The sequence below is a fragment of the Alexandromys fortis genome, unplaced genomic scaffold, assembly GCF_014885135.2.
Source record: "Alexandromys fortis isolate MF-2015 unplaced genomic scaffold, M_Fortis_MF-2015_v1.1 scaffold_3, whole genome shotgun sequence".
NCBI lineage: Eukaryota > Metazoa > Chordata > Mammalia > Rodentia > Cricetidae > Alexandromys > Alexandromys fortis.
Window position 1 is genome coordinate 20034226 of NW_026067909.1, and position 20090 is coordinate 20054315.

At 43.1% G+C, this 20090-nt stretch overlaps 2 protein-coding genes across 4 annotated transcripts in view; both read right to left on the reverse strand.

Annotated features, from left to right (window-relative positions):
• Ms4a14 (membrane spanning 4-domains A14) overlaps window positions 1-3847 on the reverse strand; it is a 17113-nt gene extending 13266 nt beyond the window's left edge. The window contains exons 1-2 of the mRNA XM_050136492.1: window positions 3710-3847; window positions 1866-1994 (exon numbers count right to left, since the gene is read on the reverse strand). Of these exons, the coding sequence (XP_049992449.1) occupies window positions 1866-1994; window positions 3710-3847 (267 nt within the window). The remainder of the gene's footprint in view (window positions 1-1865; window positions 1995-3709) is intronic.
• Window positions 3848-6595: 2748 nt separating this feature from the next.
• On the reverse strand, window positions 6596-19658 carry Ms4a7 (membrane spanning 4-domains A7). 3 transcript variants are annotated; one of them, XM_050137878.1, is made up of 7 exons: window positions 19504-19658; window positions 15909-16067; window positions 13395-13529; window positions 12008-12064; window positions 10563-10769; window positions 7878-7979; window positions 6596-6766 (listed from the first exon to the last, which is right to left on the reverse strand). In XM_050137878.1, the coding sequence occupies exons 2-7, from the start codon at window positions 16005-16007 to the stop codon at window positions 6704-6706; spliced, it is 663 nt and encodes a 220-aa protein (XP_049993835.1). In that variant the 5' UTR covers window positions 16008-16067; window positions 19504-19658; the 3' UTR covers window positions 6596-6703. The 3 variants fall into 3 exon arrangements, with proteins under 3 accessions (XP_049993835.1, XP_049993836.1, XP_049993837.1); XM_050137879.1 differs by having other exon boundaries at window positions 15909-16133; window positions 19504-19647; XM_050137880.1 differs by having other exon boundaries at window positions 15909-16042; window positions 19504-19645.
• Window positions 19659-20090: the final 432 nt, after the last annotated feature.

Below are 20090 nucleotides of genomic sequence, written 5' to 3' on the forward strand. Positions count from 1 at the left end.
CCTTTGCTTTACAGAAGCTTCTCAGTCTCAGGAGGTCCCATTTATTCAATGAGGCCCTTAGTGTCTGTGCTGCTGGGGTTATACGTAGGAAGTGGTCTCCTGTGCCCACGTGTTGTAGAGTACTTCCCACTTTCTCTTCAATCAGGTTCAGTGTGTTTGGACTGATATTGAGGTCTTTAATCCACTTGGACTTGAGTTTTGTGCATGGTGATAGATATGGGTCTATTTTCATTCTTCTACAGATTGACATCCAGTTTTGCCAGCACAATTTGTTGAATTGATGTTTTTTAAAAAGCAGTAAATCAAGTCCTACTAAACTTCACACCTGTGACTCTCACAACTTGTATTGGGAGAATTTGGTTGGAGAATGGGGAGGTGAAGACTAGGTCCCTTTGTTTTTTTTTTTTTTTTTTTTACATTAGAGTGAGTACAGTTTAGGAAACAGAGGCAGAGACCCACATCGGAGCACTGAACTGATCTCCCAAAGTTCAGTTGAAGAGTGCAAGGAGTGAGTATATGAGCAAAAAGGTGAAGACCTTGATGGGTTCACCCACTGAAACAGTCTACCTGAGCTAATGGGAGCTCACCAACTTCAATCGGACTGGAAAGGAACAAGCATAGGACCAAGCTAGTCTCTCTGAATGTGTGAATGTGGTTGACAGTTGCATGGCTGGGGCAGAGTGAGAGGCCACTGGCAGTGGCACCAGGATTTATCCCTACTGCATGTACTGGCCTGTTTGGGATCCTATTCTCTTTGGATAGATACCTTGCTCAGCCTATATAGTAGGGAGGGCCTTGATCCTTCCTCAAAGCAATGTGCCTTACCCTTTCTGAGGATGGGAGGGGGGGGGGGGGGGGGGGGGGATAAGTGGAAGGAGTGGGAGGAGGGGAAGGAGTGGAAACTTGGATTGGTATGTATAATGAAAAAAGATAGTTTTTTTTAAAAATAAATAAATGAATGAATACTAAAAAAACAAAAATACCAAACAAAAAGGAAGAAAGAAAGAAAGAAAGAAAGAAAGAAAGAAAGAAAGAAAGAAAGAAAGAAAAGGAAATGAACCTCCTTTTCTTTTGTTGGGAAAATGAAATGTTATCGTTTGTTTTGGAAATACAAATTATTTAAACGGCACAGAATGCTTATCAAAACACATGACTGGTTTTCATAGAGACAGTGGTCCTGTTAGTTATTTCTGTTATTTGCTTAATTGATTGATTGATCCGTGCCTTCATTCATGCGCCTCATATCTCAAGCATGGTCCTAATTTGTGAGACAATCAAAGGAAGTAAACAGACCTGATTCTCATCCTCTTGTATGTTTTGATGTGAGATACTCTAGTGAGTTTACTCTTAAATATGCAGCAAAGGATTAGGAACCAAGCTGGAGGATTCGGTGGAACTAGCATAGTACTAAGAACAAAATTGATGGCTCCATGGTCACCTCTCAGTGACAGTCCTAACCCCCTCTGAGACTAAGAAGGGTACTGAGCTATGATGACCCTCAAGTTTTCCTCCTCCTTGAGTCCTGTTCTTTGAGTGATAACTGCATGAATTACTGTTCTCAGGCTACTGTGTCTGCACATGGTAAAGTAGACTGCCTGCCTGCTTCGTCATCCAGGTTGGTACTGTGGGATGCACTCTACCCATGGGCTTTGGACAAACACCTAGGGACAGCTGTTACTGTGAGGGTGGCAGACAACGACCAATGGGATAATACGGAATAATTTCAATTTCTTTTACTGAAGAGTGGTTTGCCTGTTTGGTGTCTAGGAAGGGACACACTTAGGGAATTATTGTCAAAGAACTGAAGGCAATTCCCATCAGCCTTTATAGCAATTTCTGACGTGTTCTTAGCATGTGGTACTTACAATAACTGCTCCCCAGAATGGATATCCTGTGAGGATCACGAGAGGAAATTTTTTGGAGAAAAAGATGAAATTCAATGCTAATATAATCCCAAGGCCCACAATGACCAGAGAAAGGAGAATCTGGGTGGCCTGGAAGGAGAAAATGAACATGAGGTAACAAGAGCCCAGGCCTCCGGCTGCACACTACCCCAGTACAGACATCTTCCATGTCCCCATCATGCTGAGTCCCTCCAAAATTTAATTCTTCACTCTGGTCCTTTACTATTTCCCAAGATCCCAGTATATCTTGTAGCAGACATAGTTGAATTCACGTGTGACTAAACCCAGATTGCAAACTTCTTAAGGACAGGTCCCCAAACTACTCCCTTACCCGCTTCCTCCTCTGTCACCCTGGCATCTTCTGGTTATCCTCACACTTAACCTCTACAATCGACAGTGCAGCCCATCCTTGGTTTGCATGGGAAAAGGCTTGGTCCCAGGACAAAAATCTGAGGATGCTTAAGTCTCTTACGTTAAAAATGTTATGTATAGATAATCTACACACATTTTCTTGTTTGTACTTTGTTTTCCCAGACCGGATCTCCTGCATGCCAAATTGTGCTCAAATCATTAGGTAGCATAGGGTGATTGTAATCACCTGGCTCTCCTGCCTCCACCTCCCAATGCTGGGATAACAGGCTTGCATCACCACACCCATCTCCTCCTGTATCCTTTAAATTGTCTCCTAGGGTGGTAGTATGCAATGGCCCATATACACAAGCACCAGAAGCCTTTAAGCATCATCTGCCTAGGAGTGAACAAAACACTAGAATGTAAACGCATGAAGTAGCTGCTTATTACACTGTCTGTGGAATGTGTCTAAGAAAACTAGCTGCACATATTCAACATAGGCATAATTTTTTAAAAATATTTTCATTCGGTGTTATTTGAGCCTATGCATCCTTAGACCTACACCTCACTGATGAACTTTGACCTCACCTTCCCTGACTTCTTAGTTTCTGTGAGAGGCACTGCCATAGCCTGGGGCCACTTCCTAAGAAGATTTTTGGAAAAATTACAGCTTTCTGCTTCCCCTGTGATGGAAGCCAGAGACCAGAACTAGCTCCCCATGAAAGAGCCATAGTACTTCCCTGGGGTTAGGTGAGTTATTAGCCTAGTCACTCCTGAAAGCTCCTTAATCCAGCACCTCAGAAACATGTCTGCATTGACCACTGAGAGTTAACATATAATTCCGACCAAAGGCAAACTGCATTGCCCTTCTAAAGAGATCTTTTGTTTCTCTATTTTAATCAAAATCCTTGGAAATGGCTCATGATGACGCTTCTCTGAGGATCCTTGGCTTAGATGTACTGCCTTTTCAGTTTTTGAATAGTTCGTACATGAATACAATGTATGTATCACATTAACCCATTACCTTCTTTTAGCCTGCTCGCATCCATACTGAACCTTTCTTTTCCCCAACTAATCCTTAATTTTCATGTCCTTTTTGGTAACTCACTGACTTTATTTAGAGTTACCTATATAAGCCGTAACTTATGTTATGGGGCTATTGATTGGAGCATGGGCAAAACTTATCAGTAGCTGCACTTTTGGGGAAAATTACTGATTTCCTTGCTGCCCCCCCCCCCACCAGCAACCATTATCTATCAATAGCTCTCTGGGGAGGGTGGAGACTAGTGAGCTTCCTTGACTGTAGAAGGATACTTTGCAGATGAAATGGCAGGGAGGAAGGAAGACCAACTCCCTCCCTGAATATGATGACACAAGGCCACCTCTGTAGACAAAAATGGAGATTTGGCCCTTTTCCTCCCTTCTGGGACGATCCATGAAAAGGCAGAACTCACCCCCAAAACTTTTGGCTCCCCCTTCAGGAGCTCGAGCAGGGAGTTATGAGGTTTGTAAGGAAAGGCGGTCAAGATGGTTTCATTTGGGTCTATAGTGATGACATGGCTCCTTCTTTTCTCCTCAGATGGTGGCTCCATGATTTAGCGGTAGAGCTGTGTTAGGAGAAGGAGTGAAAGGACATTGCAGCCGTAATCATGATGTATTTCCTCCCTAGGGCCACATAGAGACCTCCGCAATGAGCCCGTAGCAATTGCATAGTACTAGAACCACAGAATCCCAGTCATTGAGTCATAGAATCTGAGAATTCTAGAGTGTACCAGCCTTCTCAATTCTTATAGAGGAAGCCTGAAAAACAGGCTCTAGTATAAGCTTGCTTAAAAAGCGTATAGTAGGCACAAAATTAGCTAGATGGTACACACAAAACAAGTGCCTGTCTGTACCTGTATTAATATATATGCACACACACACCACACACACACACACACATATATATACATACATACATACATGCACACATATATTTCACAATTCTGCTCTGATACTCTCCCAAATACTAATTACAATTATACATGGTTTAGAATTTTTTCAGGCTAATCTTTTATATTCATGTGTTTATTATGATTTCAACTGCTAAATTGCTGAAGTAAGCAGTTGAATAAGGCCAAGGTCCCAATGAGGAGCAGAAGGAGGAAGAACATGAGCAAGAAAGTCAGGACCACGAGGGGGCACCCACCCACTGAGACAATGGGGCTGATCTATTGGGAGCTCACTAAGGCCAGCTGGACTAGGACTGAAAAAGCATGGGATAAAACAGGACTCTCTGAACATGCCAGACAATGAGGGCTGATGAGAAGCCAAGGACAATGGCACTGGGTTTTGATCCTACTGCATGTTCTGGCTTTGTGAGAGCTTAGCCAGTTTGGATGCTCACCTTCCTAGATCTGGATGGAGGGGGAGGACCTTGGACTTCTCACAGGGCAGGGAACCCTGACTGCTCTCTGGACTGGAGAAGAAGGGGGAGAGGAGTGGGGGGAGGGGGAGGGAAATGGGAGGTTGAGAGGAGGCGGGAATTTTTTTCAATAAAAAAATAAATAAATAAAAACTTGAAAAAAATAAAGTAAAATATGAAAAAAACCCTTTTTTTGTGGATTTCATATCATGTATCCTGATCCCACTCATCCTCCCCTTCCCTTGATTCCATCCTCTGACCTTGCAATCTCACCCCCAAAATAAAATCAAATTTTAAAGTAAAAAGAAAAAACAAAAGCAAACAAAATCTCAGTGTGGATACTGCAGTGTGTCACAGTGTACCCTTCAGTCCACACGTCATTACTTGACTCATTGCAATGAGTCAAGGATCTGGTTCAAAGCCTCTGGCTTCTGCTACACTATTGACACTGGACCTTCACTGGGACTTCCCTTGGATATCCTTTTGTTGTCCTGTGTGGTAGAGATCCTGATGTTTTGGATCTGTAGGCCTAGCCCCTTCACATGCTCCAGCAGTCCATAGGTGAGGTGGATATTGGGGTGGGCTAACTCACAGGCCTGGTTCTGGGCCTGGGTGGTAGCTGGGTTGGTCATCCCACCAGCCTGCCCTCATTGTCATCACCCATGCCATTATATTTGAATTAGAATGTATGAAATGATGGTGGTAATGGCAATGATGAGGAAAAGGCAGTAAAGGAGTGCACTGCTCTTTCAGAGGGAAAGACAATAAAGGGGTGGACTGCTCTTTCAAAGGAAAAGAAAGACAATAAAGGGGTGCACTGCTCTTTCAGAGGAAAAGACAATAAAGAGGTGCACTGCTCTTTCAGAGGGCTGGAGCTCAGTTCCTAGCACTGATATCTGGTGACTTATAACTCTAAGGGGAATCTGACACTTCTGGCCTCTGAGGCACATGCATTCATATACACGTATGTACACATGTGTGGGTGCACACACACACACACACACACTTGTTAAAAAATGAATCCAAGAAAAAGAGATCAGCTCTCTTTGTACTCTGCTTTCTGAGTTCTCTATAGATGTTAGTTGTCTTTTTTTTATTGCTTTCAGGCATGTAGGGGAATGATCTATGCTCTTACGCATTCCCATAGTTTATTTGGAAACCTTACATATTTATTTCAGTTACACATTTGTTTCTGGGGAGCAATATGGGAAGTTCTCTTTCTTGGGTGAGCAATGTTGATTTTTTTTCCAATCCAGGATTGAAGTTGCTATTGCTTTTCTACATCCAATGGCTTATTCAGTCTAGTACTTAGATGAGAGAGTGTACCATGATTAATTATAATCTTCAAATTCAAATAAAAAATAAAGCCAATATGTTGGGTCTCTAACTCAGTGGTAGAGTTCTTTCTTAGCGTGTGCAAGGTCCTACATTCAATACCCATTCCTAATATATGTGAAGTCATTAGTGAGACAGAAATAAGTCATTGTCTTGCAACAGAGTCTCACTCTGTACCCAAGCTGAACATGAACTCAGGGCAATCCTTCTGCTTCAGCCTCTCAAACCCTGGGGTTACAGGTGTGAACCATCATGCCTGGCTATGATCTATTATTATTTTTCATTGCTGGGAATCAAACCCAGGTCCTTGCACAGACTGTGACATTTCCAAAGGATGTCAGATAGTCTAGGGATGCATAACGTCTAACATTTAAGCAACAGGAATGTGCAAGCAGCACAGAGAAGGAGCCGCTCCAGCGCCATGACCTCGCCAGCGTCCATCACTATAGGACTGCACACTGTCTGTGCGTTCTCTTTGGAGAAGTTATGAAGTCTGTGGTCATTGTGGAATGTTGGGCCCTAGAATCTTGCTGACCGGACTTTGAGGAAATGATTTCCAGTGGAGATGAAGTGGCTCATAATGAAAGCACGACAGGAAAGCTATTCTTCAGAGGTTTATTTGGATCTCCCAAGGCTGAGATTTCAGGAACGTCCAGCTGTGCTCTGCCATGAGCACCGGTTTTCTTCCCTCTTCTGCCGTGTTTTCTACTCATGGCCTCAACGAACTGCTTTTGACAAGTTGATCTTGTGACTCAGGCATGAAATATGTACTCTAGGAGGATAACATTTATTAATAGATTGTAACATTTTGATTTTCAGGGCAGGGTTTAAAATGTTTTCATTTATTTTTCTCAAATACAATAATATAATACATATTATAGTACTATTTTATAGTAGTACGTTTGCAACTTTATCATAATATGTAATTGCTACAATATTAAGCAAATTTCACTTTCCATTTTCTCATCTTGTTGCTTTATAGTAACTTCGATGTTGACTCATAATTCCTTCAAATTATAACATTTTCTATCGTGTAGCGTTTAGGAGAAGTGAAAACAGTTTGAAATTATAACATAAAAGGCTAAGAGGAAGCAAGGGAAAGAGCAGAAAAGCAAAGAAAAGAGTAATGTCTTGGTAAAATTGCATTAGCCAGGGCTTGGCCGTGGAGACAATGTCAGTGTCCACAATAAGAGCAAGGCTGGATAAACTTTTATACTTCCCCGTGTAGTTTTTATAAGTTCTGGTTCATTCATGAAATTTCGTGAGCTAACTTCTAGAACCAGCTGGTTTCATGGGGTGAGACTCTCTATCAGCGCTGCTATCCTGTAGGCACTATCTGATTGTGTTGATATTTTGTTTGTGATTTAAGAAATAAAATTTACCTGAAGATCAAAGTGTGGAGCTAACTGCACTAGTTAGCCATAGAGGCCAGGCAGTGGTGGCACACACCTTTAATCCCAGTACTTGAGAGTCACATGTCTTTAATCCCAACACTAGGGAGGTGGAGACAGAAAGGGATACGATACAGCTGGGCAGAGAGAAGAAGATAAGGTGGGAGGAGGCAGGAGCTCAAGGCATTCAATTTGAGGATTACTAGAGATAGGATCTTGCCCTCTTTAGTCTGGGATTCAGTAGAGGTAAAAAGTCTCTCTAGTGGCTGGCTCCTTTACTTCTCTGATCTTTCAGCATTTACCATAATATCTGATTCCAGGTTTATATTTAATAAGACTAATCAGGAATGTGTTGCATCTGATCCCAGGTGGCCATTCAGTGAACACTTATTTTCATTATTAAAGTCACTTTCCATCTGATCCTTTGAGCCTGTATCATTGCAGCTCAGAGTGGGGACACAGCAGGTGTCCCAGAGATAACAAGGCACTTACCCCAGGCTTGTTGGAATAGACTTGCTTCCACCAAAAGACAGAACTGTACGCGGCTAGCAAAAACTCCATCACAGTGAAGATGAGCATCAATGCCAGCCCACTCTGAAAAGCAGCACAGGCCTGGGTGAGACCCCACACAAAGCCCTTGGGCCCTACTGAGAGGGGGTGGGGTGGGGCAGGGCGGGTCATTGAAGCCCTTGGCAATGGAGACAAGAAGGAGCAGAGACCATGGCTCAATCCTCCTCTCTACTTTCTCATTCAGATTTCTTAGTGATCAGAAAGAGATGAGAAGGAAGAGTGACTGGCCATTGGCTCTGCTGGTCTTCCCCCATTTTGTTTGTCCTTGGTACTTTTCACTCAGCCCATTTTCAGGTGTGGATTCAGATTTACTTGCCCTGTAGGGTCTTCCCTGGGTTCCTTCAGCGTGCAATTTCATGGCTCTGATTCTGAAAATTCCTCCAATAATTGTTTCTTCATAGTCTTTCTCCCCCATACTTTCCTATGAGAGCTTAGTCCATGTTTCCTGTCACTTCAGGGTCTGTGTCACTCCCATTTCTCAAATTTGATATGATCTCATGAGATATTTCCTCAGGTGCATCAAATCTGCCTTCACTGATCTCAGCTTTTAATCGCTAAGATTTTGGTATGGTTTCTATTTATCAGCTCCCCCGGTCCTTTTTATCATACTGTCCTTGTCTCATGTTTTGGCTTTGTCCTAGTCAGGGTTTCTGTTACAGTCATAAAACACCATGACCAAAAGTACCTTAGAGAGAAAATGGTTAATTTCAGCTTACACTTCCAGGTAGTGTCATTGAGGGAAGGCAAGGCAGGAACTCAGGGAAGGAGCCTGGAGGCAGGAACTGAAGCAGAGGCCACGGAGGGACATTGCTTATTGGCTTGCTCAGCCTGATTTCTTACAGCACTCAACAGGACTGAGCGTTTCCCGCAAGTTTCTCTTGTTTATCATTACACAGTTTAAGTGCCTCTGTGATGGTGACGGTACTAGTGTGTGTCTTCAATATGTAAGATTCTTATAAGTGGGGATTATTGCTATGTCCCTAGACAGCTTACGCCTGATTTTGTAAGGACCTGAGGAATATCAGGGATACAGAAGCAGTTTTAAAATTTCTTTATTAGAAACCCCCTGCCCCCCACCCCACCCGGTGTCTGTGGAACTGTGGGTTTAGATTGCCATCTGCACGGGGTTGAGCGAGCTGAGGGCAGGGATGCGTGAAACTTCTGGGGGCACTGAGTACCATTTCCTTGTCTGACGTCACAAGTCAAATGACTTTCAATCTCTATTTCTAATACATTTGTAGGGCTCTTGGTGTGTGCAGATGAGCTTGACAACTCCAAAGCCTTACCTGGGCACTAACAGTCCTCGTCTCTAGCTCCTGTTTCTGTGCAGACTCCCCCAGTTTTCTGCTTTGATGATTTGACTTTAGAATCCTAATTAGCTTCTGCAACCTACGCCATTTTTCTTTCTTTCTTTCTTTCTTTCTTTCTTTCTTTCTTTCTTTCTTTCTTTCTTTCTTTCTTTCTTTCTTCCTCCAGCTCCTTTTTATTTTCTTCCAGTTTTAAGCACACACACACACACACTGTTACTTCTGTTTAGGTTAATGCTGTTTTTATTAAATATTAGTATCCCTTTGAAGTTGGTTTACTCTGCCTTGCTGCATCTTTTCTGATGTTGTGGAGTTCTTTTTGGCTCTCCTTATATGAGAGTAGGAAACAACCTGATGTACTGAAATTAGTCTTAAAACAACTGCCTAGTATCACAATGGGAGGACACTTCTCTCATTGCTTTACCCTGTTCGTCTTGCAGTGTGACCTCCTGGGCTTTCTCATGCTCACTTCTAACCAAATAAGTCTCTGCTCTTTCACTTCCTCAAGGTCCCAGGTCAACACTTTTGCTCTACTCACATGGCCAGGCTCAGAGGGATGTGAGTCCAAAGACTTTCACACATTCTCCAAGACTCCTAAGTCAGACGGACACAAAGGAATGAAAGATGTGGGCTTGGTCACTCATTGCTCCCGCTTTGAGAAGTCATGAAGGAACAATCTTCATCTTTAAAAGACTCCTTATTATGGTTTAGATACTATTACCCTACATTTAGAAAATGGACTCAGCCAGGCTTGTTACTATCAATAGGTGGTCAAATTTGGGTGAAAGATGACAAGAAAATTCTGCCCAGGAACACTGATGTTTTTCATAGGAGTCATGTCTACTGGTCAACTGCCTTCTACCACTTCCCTCTTTGCCAGTCCTGAGCAGATGTGCACTTGAGGAAATTAAGCATGTTGTGTCTGCTCCAAGTCTGAGAATACATGTGACCAAAAGCACACATCTCTAATGGGTGGAGCTTTCTAACTCCAGGCAACAACCCATAAACAGTTTCCCAAGTTCAAGTTCAACACGCATAACAAAGACTAGCATTGCCTATTGTGATTTAAAGCTCTCCACTGTATTTTCTTTATCTCTTCACCTCCTTCCCCTCTTTCCACCATGCTTCCTGCATCCCTCCAACACAATCTGCTAACTTTCTGTCACACTCGGCTTTTTTTTCCCTATCTGCCCCAAACAGTCAGACCAACAAAACCAGAGACTGCTGAAAAAGCAGAAATTACTCAAAGGGGAGAAAGTGGGATTTTCCATGCCAAGATTTTTAGCCTGGAATCGCTTACCATGGCACTAACATAAGCGAGGAGACAGTTCTTGTCTTCATTCATCCAATAGTGGGATTCCGAATAAAGAAATAAGGCCAGAAATCTCTTTTCTGAACTGCAACGAGGAGAGGCAGTCCCCAGGGCTATGAGGTTATGGGTGAGGAGGAAGAGGCCAATGGCAGCAACAACAGAGCTTGCTGCATTGGAGGCCAGGCTGCTCAGTGCCTGGAAGAGAGATTCTGAGTTGGATTCTCATCACCAGCTTAGTGTATGCAGGATGCTCTGTTCCCTCTGCCTATTATACTGCAATGACCCTTCCTAGAGTTGTTTCTAATAGAATCTGGCCTCTCATCAGGCAGTCTATGGATAATTTGTCCTTGTATTGCTCAGCACCCTGCAGTTTTTCACATGAGACAATCAGAAAATGTGTCTTCAATGGGATAATGTGAGCAGCTCCTCACAGTCTGGCTTCCTGACTTTCTATGACACTGGATGCTGAGCTGGGACTCAGCCTACTGCCAGGATCTCCACTGACTTCCCCAGAGCTCTTAGAACTTTCCTTTGAAGACCTCATAAACTATGGCCTTTGGCATCCTCTGGAGAATCCAGACTATACTTTTACCTCACATAGTGAAGCAGCTTTAGAGAATAGTGAGAGCAAGCTGAAGAGCTCGGATACCCTAAAGCAGTGGCTCTCCACCTTTGTAATCCTGAGACCCTTTAATACAGACCCTACATGGTGATCAGGCCTAAGGGAAGAGAATGCACTTTCATTTGACAAACAGCTAACAAATGTGCACCTCCTTTTTCCACCCAAGAAAGGGCAAGAAGTATTGGTGCGTGGGCTTAGTCCCTGTGGTTCTAGTTATGCCCACCCACAAACTACACAAGGAGCAGGTAGTAGCCTTGATAACACAGTAAGAGGAAGCAGTAACACTGCTGCTCCTGTGAACAGCAGCCCTTCCTACTTCCGGCCACATGCCCACCCAGGTGGGAAAGGCACATCCTGACTCCAGAAGCATCAGGGTCCGGCCAGCTATGGCTGAGAACACAAAGGTGGCTTAGGTGCTGGCACCTGCTCCTGGTGGCTGAAGCCACAGTATAAACCCAAGGGTTGTGGGGTGGTTGGAGAGTTCCCAGCACTGGGTGGGGTTATAATTCTGAGCTTGGAATCAGGAAATGACTCCCATCTCAACTGTTACTGATCTCTCTGCATGTGTGACCAGGCAAGTCCCTTTCTACTCCGGATTTCAGTTTTCCTCCCGTCATATGTGGAAAATAAACATGTTCACTCAGAAGTGACGTCCCAGGTATGTCAGTGGGCCCACTGAAGAATATCTGCTCCCTACCCTGTTATGAGCTTTGTTTCCCCAAACTGTGCGTTGGAGGGTTGGAACGACAACAATTAACTATGGGGTTTCAACTATTACAACCAACTAGAGATTGATGGTCTTTATACTTACAAAGGGTTTGATTGAGATTTTCCCGGAGATTATAGAGAGAGATCCAACAAAGGCAAACTGTTCAGAAAGAGAGAGAAAAGAGTTGGCCTAAGCTGCTTTCAAATCACTCACAAAAAGCAATGGGAAACTTCTAGGGGGAAAACCCTGCAGGAATGACGTGTCCATATTACTAGGGAAGCTTCATATCTTCATCTTCTCAGGAAAGTTGGGTTTATGTTATTAGGAAGCAGAAGTTGCTGCAGGCAAGATACAACCAATGCCTGGCAGATACTACTAATATTGAAAGGGGAGGTTGCGACAATATGAAGACTAGGAGGATAGCAGAAGCACCTAGGAATGAGCCTCTCATGTGACAAGGGACATAGAAATATGGAGTTGAAGCTGTTGGTGTAGATGGAATGAGTATCACCCAGAGTAGGAAATCAGGAAGACAAGATACGACATGAAGCCTTCCTTATGGCCACTGAGAAGGCAGTACTTGATCACAGTGGTACTAGGAGCCCAGCAAGCAGAGGTGGGTGGTCTGGGAGGCTGGAACACGGATTATGCTTGTGGCATGAGTATTGTGTAGTCACAGAAAATGAGAGTTAAAAATGAACTAGTAGTAGATTCGCTAATGAAATGTGGGGGCTGCCACCACGTTATACAGTGAACTCCACAACAAATTGTGCTTTGGGGACAGGAGCGGGCATTCTTGCACACTGTGTCGTTGTACCCATGCAGGGACCAAGGTCACTAAAATCCCTTTGTATAATTCATCTTCCAAGAATGTTCCCCTTTCCCTCAGTTTTACAAGATTCTCTATTGAAGAGAAATGATCGTTGGTAGGAGGTATACACTGGGTTTAGCTATCCTGAAATAAGATCCAGGAGGATCCTTGCCCGTGAGCCATTATCTGACAAGAAGCCCAAGAAGTCTGCAGATGTTCAGGGTTACTGCAAGCAGAAGAATGCCTCTGTTTCCTATGAACAATCCTGTCATTACTGAGATAAATGTCTGCAAACTGTGGCGTGTGGTAGAGGTTCCAGGTCAGTATTTCTCACTCTACCTGAGAAGTGGATTACTTTTCTATTGGCCAGAAACCAACGGCCGCTTCAAAATCTCAAAGAGGGATGTGAATAATATTCCTCTTGTCTAAGAGGATGTGGTGTCCGATAAGAAATGTGCCGATTACACCCAGTGCGTTATCTTCTCCCCGTGTCTCCTGTTCTAATGAGACCACTCATAAGGTGCTGACTTTTGACTGGGAGAGACAGGGCATGAGGCAGGAGTGTTGAGATGGCCTCCTCCTGCCTCCTTTCCTCTCGAAGAGGAAGCTATCTTATCACTGAGTGCCTGGTGTATATTTAAGAAGTCTAAACACTCTTGGAGATCATACTTTACTTACACACAGGGATCCAACAAATGGGTACCCGAACATCGAAGTGGTGAAGGCTGCTGGGTTGATGTAGGAAGAGTAGGAAGCTGACACAAAAATGCCCCCAAAGCTTGCAATCGTCAGGGCACACAGTATCTGGATGGTCTGCAGCAGACAAGACAGGGGGTTCTAGAACATGCTTTAAGTAGATGCAAAGGATTATTTGAGTACAAACTGACTTATAAGGAGTGTAAAATATGTTATGATTTTCTATATTAAAAGGGGGAATACTCAAGGAACAGATAAGTCTGTTCTAAGAGAAAAATCTAAAATTTACCTGTTTTATTTTTTGGAAGGCTTATTGAACTCGGGAAATGATTGTGCAAAAGTCATATTACTGAAAAATTTACTTCAAAAAACATTTCACTCTTTGTAAAGTCACTGGGAGAAGTTGTATGGACTGGAGTGCAGCCAGGTGAACACGGAGAAGTGTCAGTGTAGGCCTCCGCTTCAGCTGAGAGCCGTTGAGAGTAATATTTCTAGGGCTATCACTCGTCCTTTTTTTATCTGTCATTTGAATTTAAAAATCATGTGATTGTCACAGCACCAGGTGTCAGGCTAGTTTGCATGTTTAAGGTGCCCGCATTCTCAGCAGTATTCGTGACATCTGTGTTACTGACGAGGAACACAAGGGAGTTAAGTTGTGCAAACCTGCACAAATGTCAAAAGACCAGGAACCTTGTTTGGCCTTTCCAATTTGAATGAGAATCTGTACTTCGATTCAATATATTGTAATTCACACACAGACAACGTAACCCCAAAGTAAGAGATGTCACTACCACAATTCATCATCGAATACCCATGTACCAAGAGGCAGGCATGAAGTAAATGACAGCCACTCTGTTGGACCCTTCCATCTTACATGTGCCATGTAAAGACAAGCTCCATGGCAACTGGGGTGGAGAATTACTAGAGCATGTTATCAAGGATGGGGTCCATCGAGGATGGAGATTTGTGATTAAATAGACGGGAGACATTGAAATAGAACAGAGGATCCGGGAGAGAGAACACACATGGTTATAGCCACCTAATATTTGTCAAAGGTGTTGTCTTCACCAAATGGCACTGGGGAAACTGGAAACCCACATGTCAGAGAATGAAGCTAGATCCCTATCTCTCACTTGCACGAAAATAATTCAGAATAGAGCAAATATGCCAGGGTAAAATCTGAAGCCCAGCAGCTGCTAGAGTCAAACATCAGGAACACACTTCAAGACGAAAGGATTTTATGAAAAGAAGCCCAGTAATTCAGATAACAATGGGAATAAGATTGCACGGAATGACGAAACTACTGGCTAGCAGTGGAAACAAACATGAGAGTGAAGGGAGAGTCTGAAAATGGAAGGAAGCCATTGATGACTATAGATCCTATGTAAAGTCCCCAAGTTAACCACTAAGAAAACCAAGGCAACCAACTAATAGGCTTGTGAACCGAATACATAATTCTCAAAAGAAGGAATAAAGATAGACTACAAATATTTAGAGGAGACGCAGCATCCTAATGACTGGTTAGAGGGATGGAAATAAAAGCTGCTTTCAGATTCTTTCTCCGTCCAGTCAGACTGGCCATCATCAGGAAAGCAAACGACTTAACGTCTGATGAGGATGCGAGGAAAGAGGAACAGCTAAAGGCTGCTGGGAACGTAAACCAGTGTGGCCCCCGAGGAAATCAACGTGGTGCTTCCTCAAACAGCTGAAACTAAATTAGAAGCAGCATATGATCCAGACACTGCCTCCCGGGTATATCCCCAATGGAGTCAAAGTCAGCACACCACAGAGAGGCCTGCGCATCCAAGCTCAGTGTTACACAATAGCCAAGGCATGGGACCGGCTAGACGTCCATCAGCAGAAAAACACAACGTGGTCTGCATACACAGTGTAGTTTTATTCAACCATGAAGGCGACTAAAATATTGTCCTTTATTGTGAAATGGGTGGAATGAAGGATTGTCATACTAAATAAAATAAGACAAGCTCAGGAAGACAAATACTGTGTTTTCTCTGCTATAAAGTATACATTTAAATATATACATATATACATAAACATGACAATAGAAGATACTGGGAAGGGGAAGTGATCAAAGAGATGGAAGGTAAAACAATGAGAGGGAACAGACAAATGCCATGCTCTCTTGATGTGGGATTTTCCTCTGTATGCTGTGATTACCGTTAATGAATAAGGAAACTGCTTTGGACCTGTAGCAGGGCAGAACTTAGCTACACTAAAGGCAAATGAGAAGAAACTAATTTCTTAATTATGCAGTGTTCTGGTGAAAAAGGCACAAGTAGTTTTAATTTTTAATTATTTAATTAAATGGAAACCCTAGGCGAGTACAGTTTCTAAAACAGTTGTATCTCACAGTGTGGTTAGCTTGTGGAGTCAACCGGGAACAAGTCAAGGATTCTCCCAGACCCACTACAGCTCTGTAGTCTGGACACAATCTTATTATCTCTTTGTGTTCTCCTTCTAACAAGATGGACTTACCCCAAGAACTGTGGCTTCCTTCGGTACAGCAACCAGCAGGTCATCTTCTTTCTGGTCTGTGTGTCCAGCTTCCTTTCTTTTGTGAATAACGATGTCCATTGGAAGGCAGGTCCCCAAACGCTCTGGATGCCAAGCTGCAGAAGCGTGACGCTGTCGATGCTAGAAGAGGCACTGAACTCATCAGTTCCTAGGGCTGGACTGACAGACACTCACAGGCACCAGAGACTGTAGGGAGTGAAGAAGGGTGGCTTTTCTTTCTATGAGAAGTGGGTCCATCAGGGTGTGATGACCAGAGCCTGGCTTGCTTTCTACAAACAGAACTGGAACCGAGTTTCAGGGGGAGCATAGGAGAGCTAGCTTGCTTGCTGCACTTCATCCATGATGAAAAAGAAACATGCTATTGAGGAAAATTGCAAACATTTCAAGGCACCCCACAATTTGGAGCTTAGTAATCCAAGCATAATTTAATCTGCAGTCCTGAGTGGACTCGCCTCACGCCTGTCCCACAAGCCTTTGCTTTCAGCTCCCTTTCTCTACCTCATGTGCCCCTGCTTCCGCTATAGTACTCCCATCACATTGACCCTCACTCTGAAGCTGTTTATGCTGTCTAATCCCCCACTATTCATTCTCTCTCCATTAAATTACTGGGTGAGTTAGTTCCTTGGGCAGCTGAGGAGAGGGAACCTGAAATGACCCTATCCTATAGCCATACTGACGAATATCTTCCATATCACCATAGAACCTTCATCTGGCGATGGATGGAGATAGAGACAGAGACCCACACTGGAGCACCAGACTGAGCTCCCAAGGTCCAAATGAGGAGCAGAAGGAGGGAGAACATGAGCAAGGAAGTCAGGACCATGAGGGGGCACCCACCCACTGAGACAGTGGGGCTGATCTATTGGGAGCTCACCAAGGCCAGCTGGACTGGGACTGAAAAAGCATAGGATAAAACAGGACTCTCTGAACATGGCAGACAATGAGGGCTGATGAGAAGCCAAGGACAATGGCACTGAGTTTTGATCCTACTGCATGAACTGGCTTTGTGGGAGCCTAGCCTGTTTGGATGCTCACCTTCCTAGACCTGGTTGGAGCGGGGAGGACCTTGGACTTCCCACAGGGCAGGGAACCCTAACTGCTCTTTGGACTGGAGAGGGAAGAAGAGAGGAGTGGGGGGAGGGGGAGAGGAGTGTGTGGGGGGGAATGGGAGGCGGGGAGGAGGCGGAAATTTTTCAATAAAAAGAAAAAATTACTGGGTGAGTACTTTTCTGTCTACAAAAAGAACAAGCCTAATCCAGAATTGCACCACTTTTTAAAAAACTCATGTTGAATTCCAGGCACTTGAGCACCGAAGGTCTTAATCCTTCTAAGGATCTCACATTCTAGATGTTAAGTACATTTCATATATTAGTAACTCAGAACTAAGAAGTTGAAGGTCACCAAAAGCACTTACCTGCTGCATCGCATGTGTTTAATAATACACTGTAGCAAATAGCAAATATAATTATCGTTAGTTTGTTGTGTGCCTAACTTGTGTGTACCTGGGCTGTGTCTACTGGGCTCAGGAGCTTGCAATATTTTCCTCTGTGTGACAGTAATCTCCTCTATGTGATATTGTCACCTAGCATCTTCATTCCCAATATTAACAGTTCCACTCCAGAAGAAAACAGTGCTCCACCAGATCAACAGTACCAAAATGAACCCCAGAATCTTGTTTCTACTGGGGGAGATAGGGAGAGCACTGCAATGGATGTCAAATGCTGTTTGTACCTGGAGCACTGGCTGTCACTCACGAGTTCACAGTCTGCTCCTAGGAATGGCTGTGATCCTGGGGAAGTGTGTTAAAAGTGTTTCTTTCCAGAACTGCTCCCATATTGGGAAACCTGGATTTTGACTTGACTTTTGTTGTTGAATACATCAACGCAATCCCTTCCAGTCAAGCTTAATAACCAATCTCCCTGGTTCTGATTTCTTTCCTGGGTTTTCCAGGTTTCATATCCAAGAACTCTATCTTATCCATTATTCTAAGTGCTATGATAGGAACTGGAAGCCTGGTTGATTCTCTCTAGCCTGTCAATGTTCTGTGCCTTTATTTTCTGTTATTTTTAAATTGATTTATTTTTCTTAAGAACATAAAAATAAAGTTTACACACGCCTTCAATCCCAGAACTTGGGAGGCAAAAGCAGGCAGATCTCTCTAAGTTAGAGGTCAGCCTGGTCTATAAGAACTAGTTACAGGAGAGGCTCCAAGCCTACAAAGAAACCCTGTCTCAAAAAACCAAATAAATAAATAAACAAATAAGGAAGGAAATAAAAAGAAAATCTTCCTCCTCTTTATGTGTGATTTTACCCAAACTATAACACTGTACAAATGGTTGTTCCATGCATTCAGAACTTCTTTCTACTGATTTGTAGGTAGACATCTTTGACGAATTAGCATAAGAGCCTTAAGTATAAAAGCCAAATGCTAGATTCTGACATATGCCATATTCTGACATATGACATAGATGAACCTCAAAAGCAAAATCAATGAAGTCAGTCAGGTAGAGAATGTCAGATGCTGTGTGGTTCAACTTACAAGGTTCCCTGACTACTCAGCTTAGTGGAGAGTGTAATGGCAGCTGCCAAGGGCTCGGGAAGGACTGAGGGGCAGCTGTTTAGTGGCTATGGTTCCACTTTGTAACGATGACCAAGTTCTGGAGTTGGATGGTGGTGAGGGTGTCACAATACGGATGGCCTTGATGCCCCTGAACTGCACACTTCTGTGGTAAGAATGCTACGATTATGTAAGCAGAGTTTAACTCCGAAAATCTCAAATGCATACATATTTCTAGATTCATTAAACCCGACACATGTTCTTGAACATTTTGGTTGTTTCTTTCTTTACTGCCATGATCAATGCTGCAAGAAACATCTGTGTACTTTGAAATATTGTACGATTTATGCTTATTTTATCTACTAAATTATATCCTTATGATAGCATGTAGAGTTTTTTTTACAGAACTTAAGTTATTGCATTTAAATTTGGATATGTAAAGTTATTTTAGGAACAACTCTACATAGTGCAAGGTTGTTTTTTTTTTGTTTTGTTTTGGTTTGGTTTTTTTTGAGTTTTTTGTGTCTCCTGACTGACACCATTTCTTCCAAATCCAGCAATGGAGAGGATGCTTTGTCCTTCATTATAACGAGGTGAAGTGGAAGTAGACCAGAGCTTTTGAGAAAGGTTCAAGAAATTCCTACTATTCAGGCAAGCAGCTCTGCACAATACTTTTCTGTGTTACAATATTAGGTTATAATTATAGTTTCCAAATTCAGCATTTGCTTAATCCCAGTCTTCACTGAGAACAAGTTTTGTAAGAATGGGTGATAACCGCGGGGAAATACAGGAAACTGTGGAAGGACATCCCTTTACATCTCAAGTGAAATCTAAGGGTAGTTTGCTTTTTGGCAAGTAAGGAAGCAGAGGCTCCAAAAGGGCATCAAACTCACCAGTTCATGCAGGTGATGAACAGAAAGGACAGGATGAGAATCCAGCTTTCTGTCTCTCCCAAGCACAATCTCCCCCAGGAGTTCTAACCCAACTGAAAGCACTTACCTGTTCCCACAGCCCTGTCTGTGTTCCTGTGCCTGCTCACTCAGGTCCAGGGAGCTCCTTGGCTCAAGCTCCCACCAGCTGTTTCCCCCAGAAGTTTCACTGTCTGCTTTCGACACTCAGGCAGTCTGTGATTTCCCCGGAAGGTATTCATGATTACTCAAGATGTGAATTTGTGGTAATTACAAGCAGTTGGCAAATGAAAAACTGTTCTGCTTCCTCTTTCTGAATTTTGAGGTTTGGGAAAAAAAAACACAAAATAAAAGTTTCTCAAGAAACAAAGAACTGTGTTCCCATTGGAACTAATTCCCTGCATTTCTATGTGGGGTGAAGCAAGCACATTGCTTGCATTAAATCTGTCTTCTTATCTGCTGAATGAGGCGTGGATGTTAATAATTTGACTGTCTGACTGTTGCAGAATTAATAAGAAAGGAAGTGCAAAGTTTATAAAAGAGAATTATTTCTAATGGCAACGGTACATAAGGACTTGAGATAATTTCAAATTTTTCTTTGTGCAATCTTTCCAGACATTGAAGAAAGAAATTGAAGAAGATACCAGAAGATGGAAAGATCTCCCACGCTCGCAGATC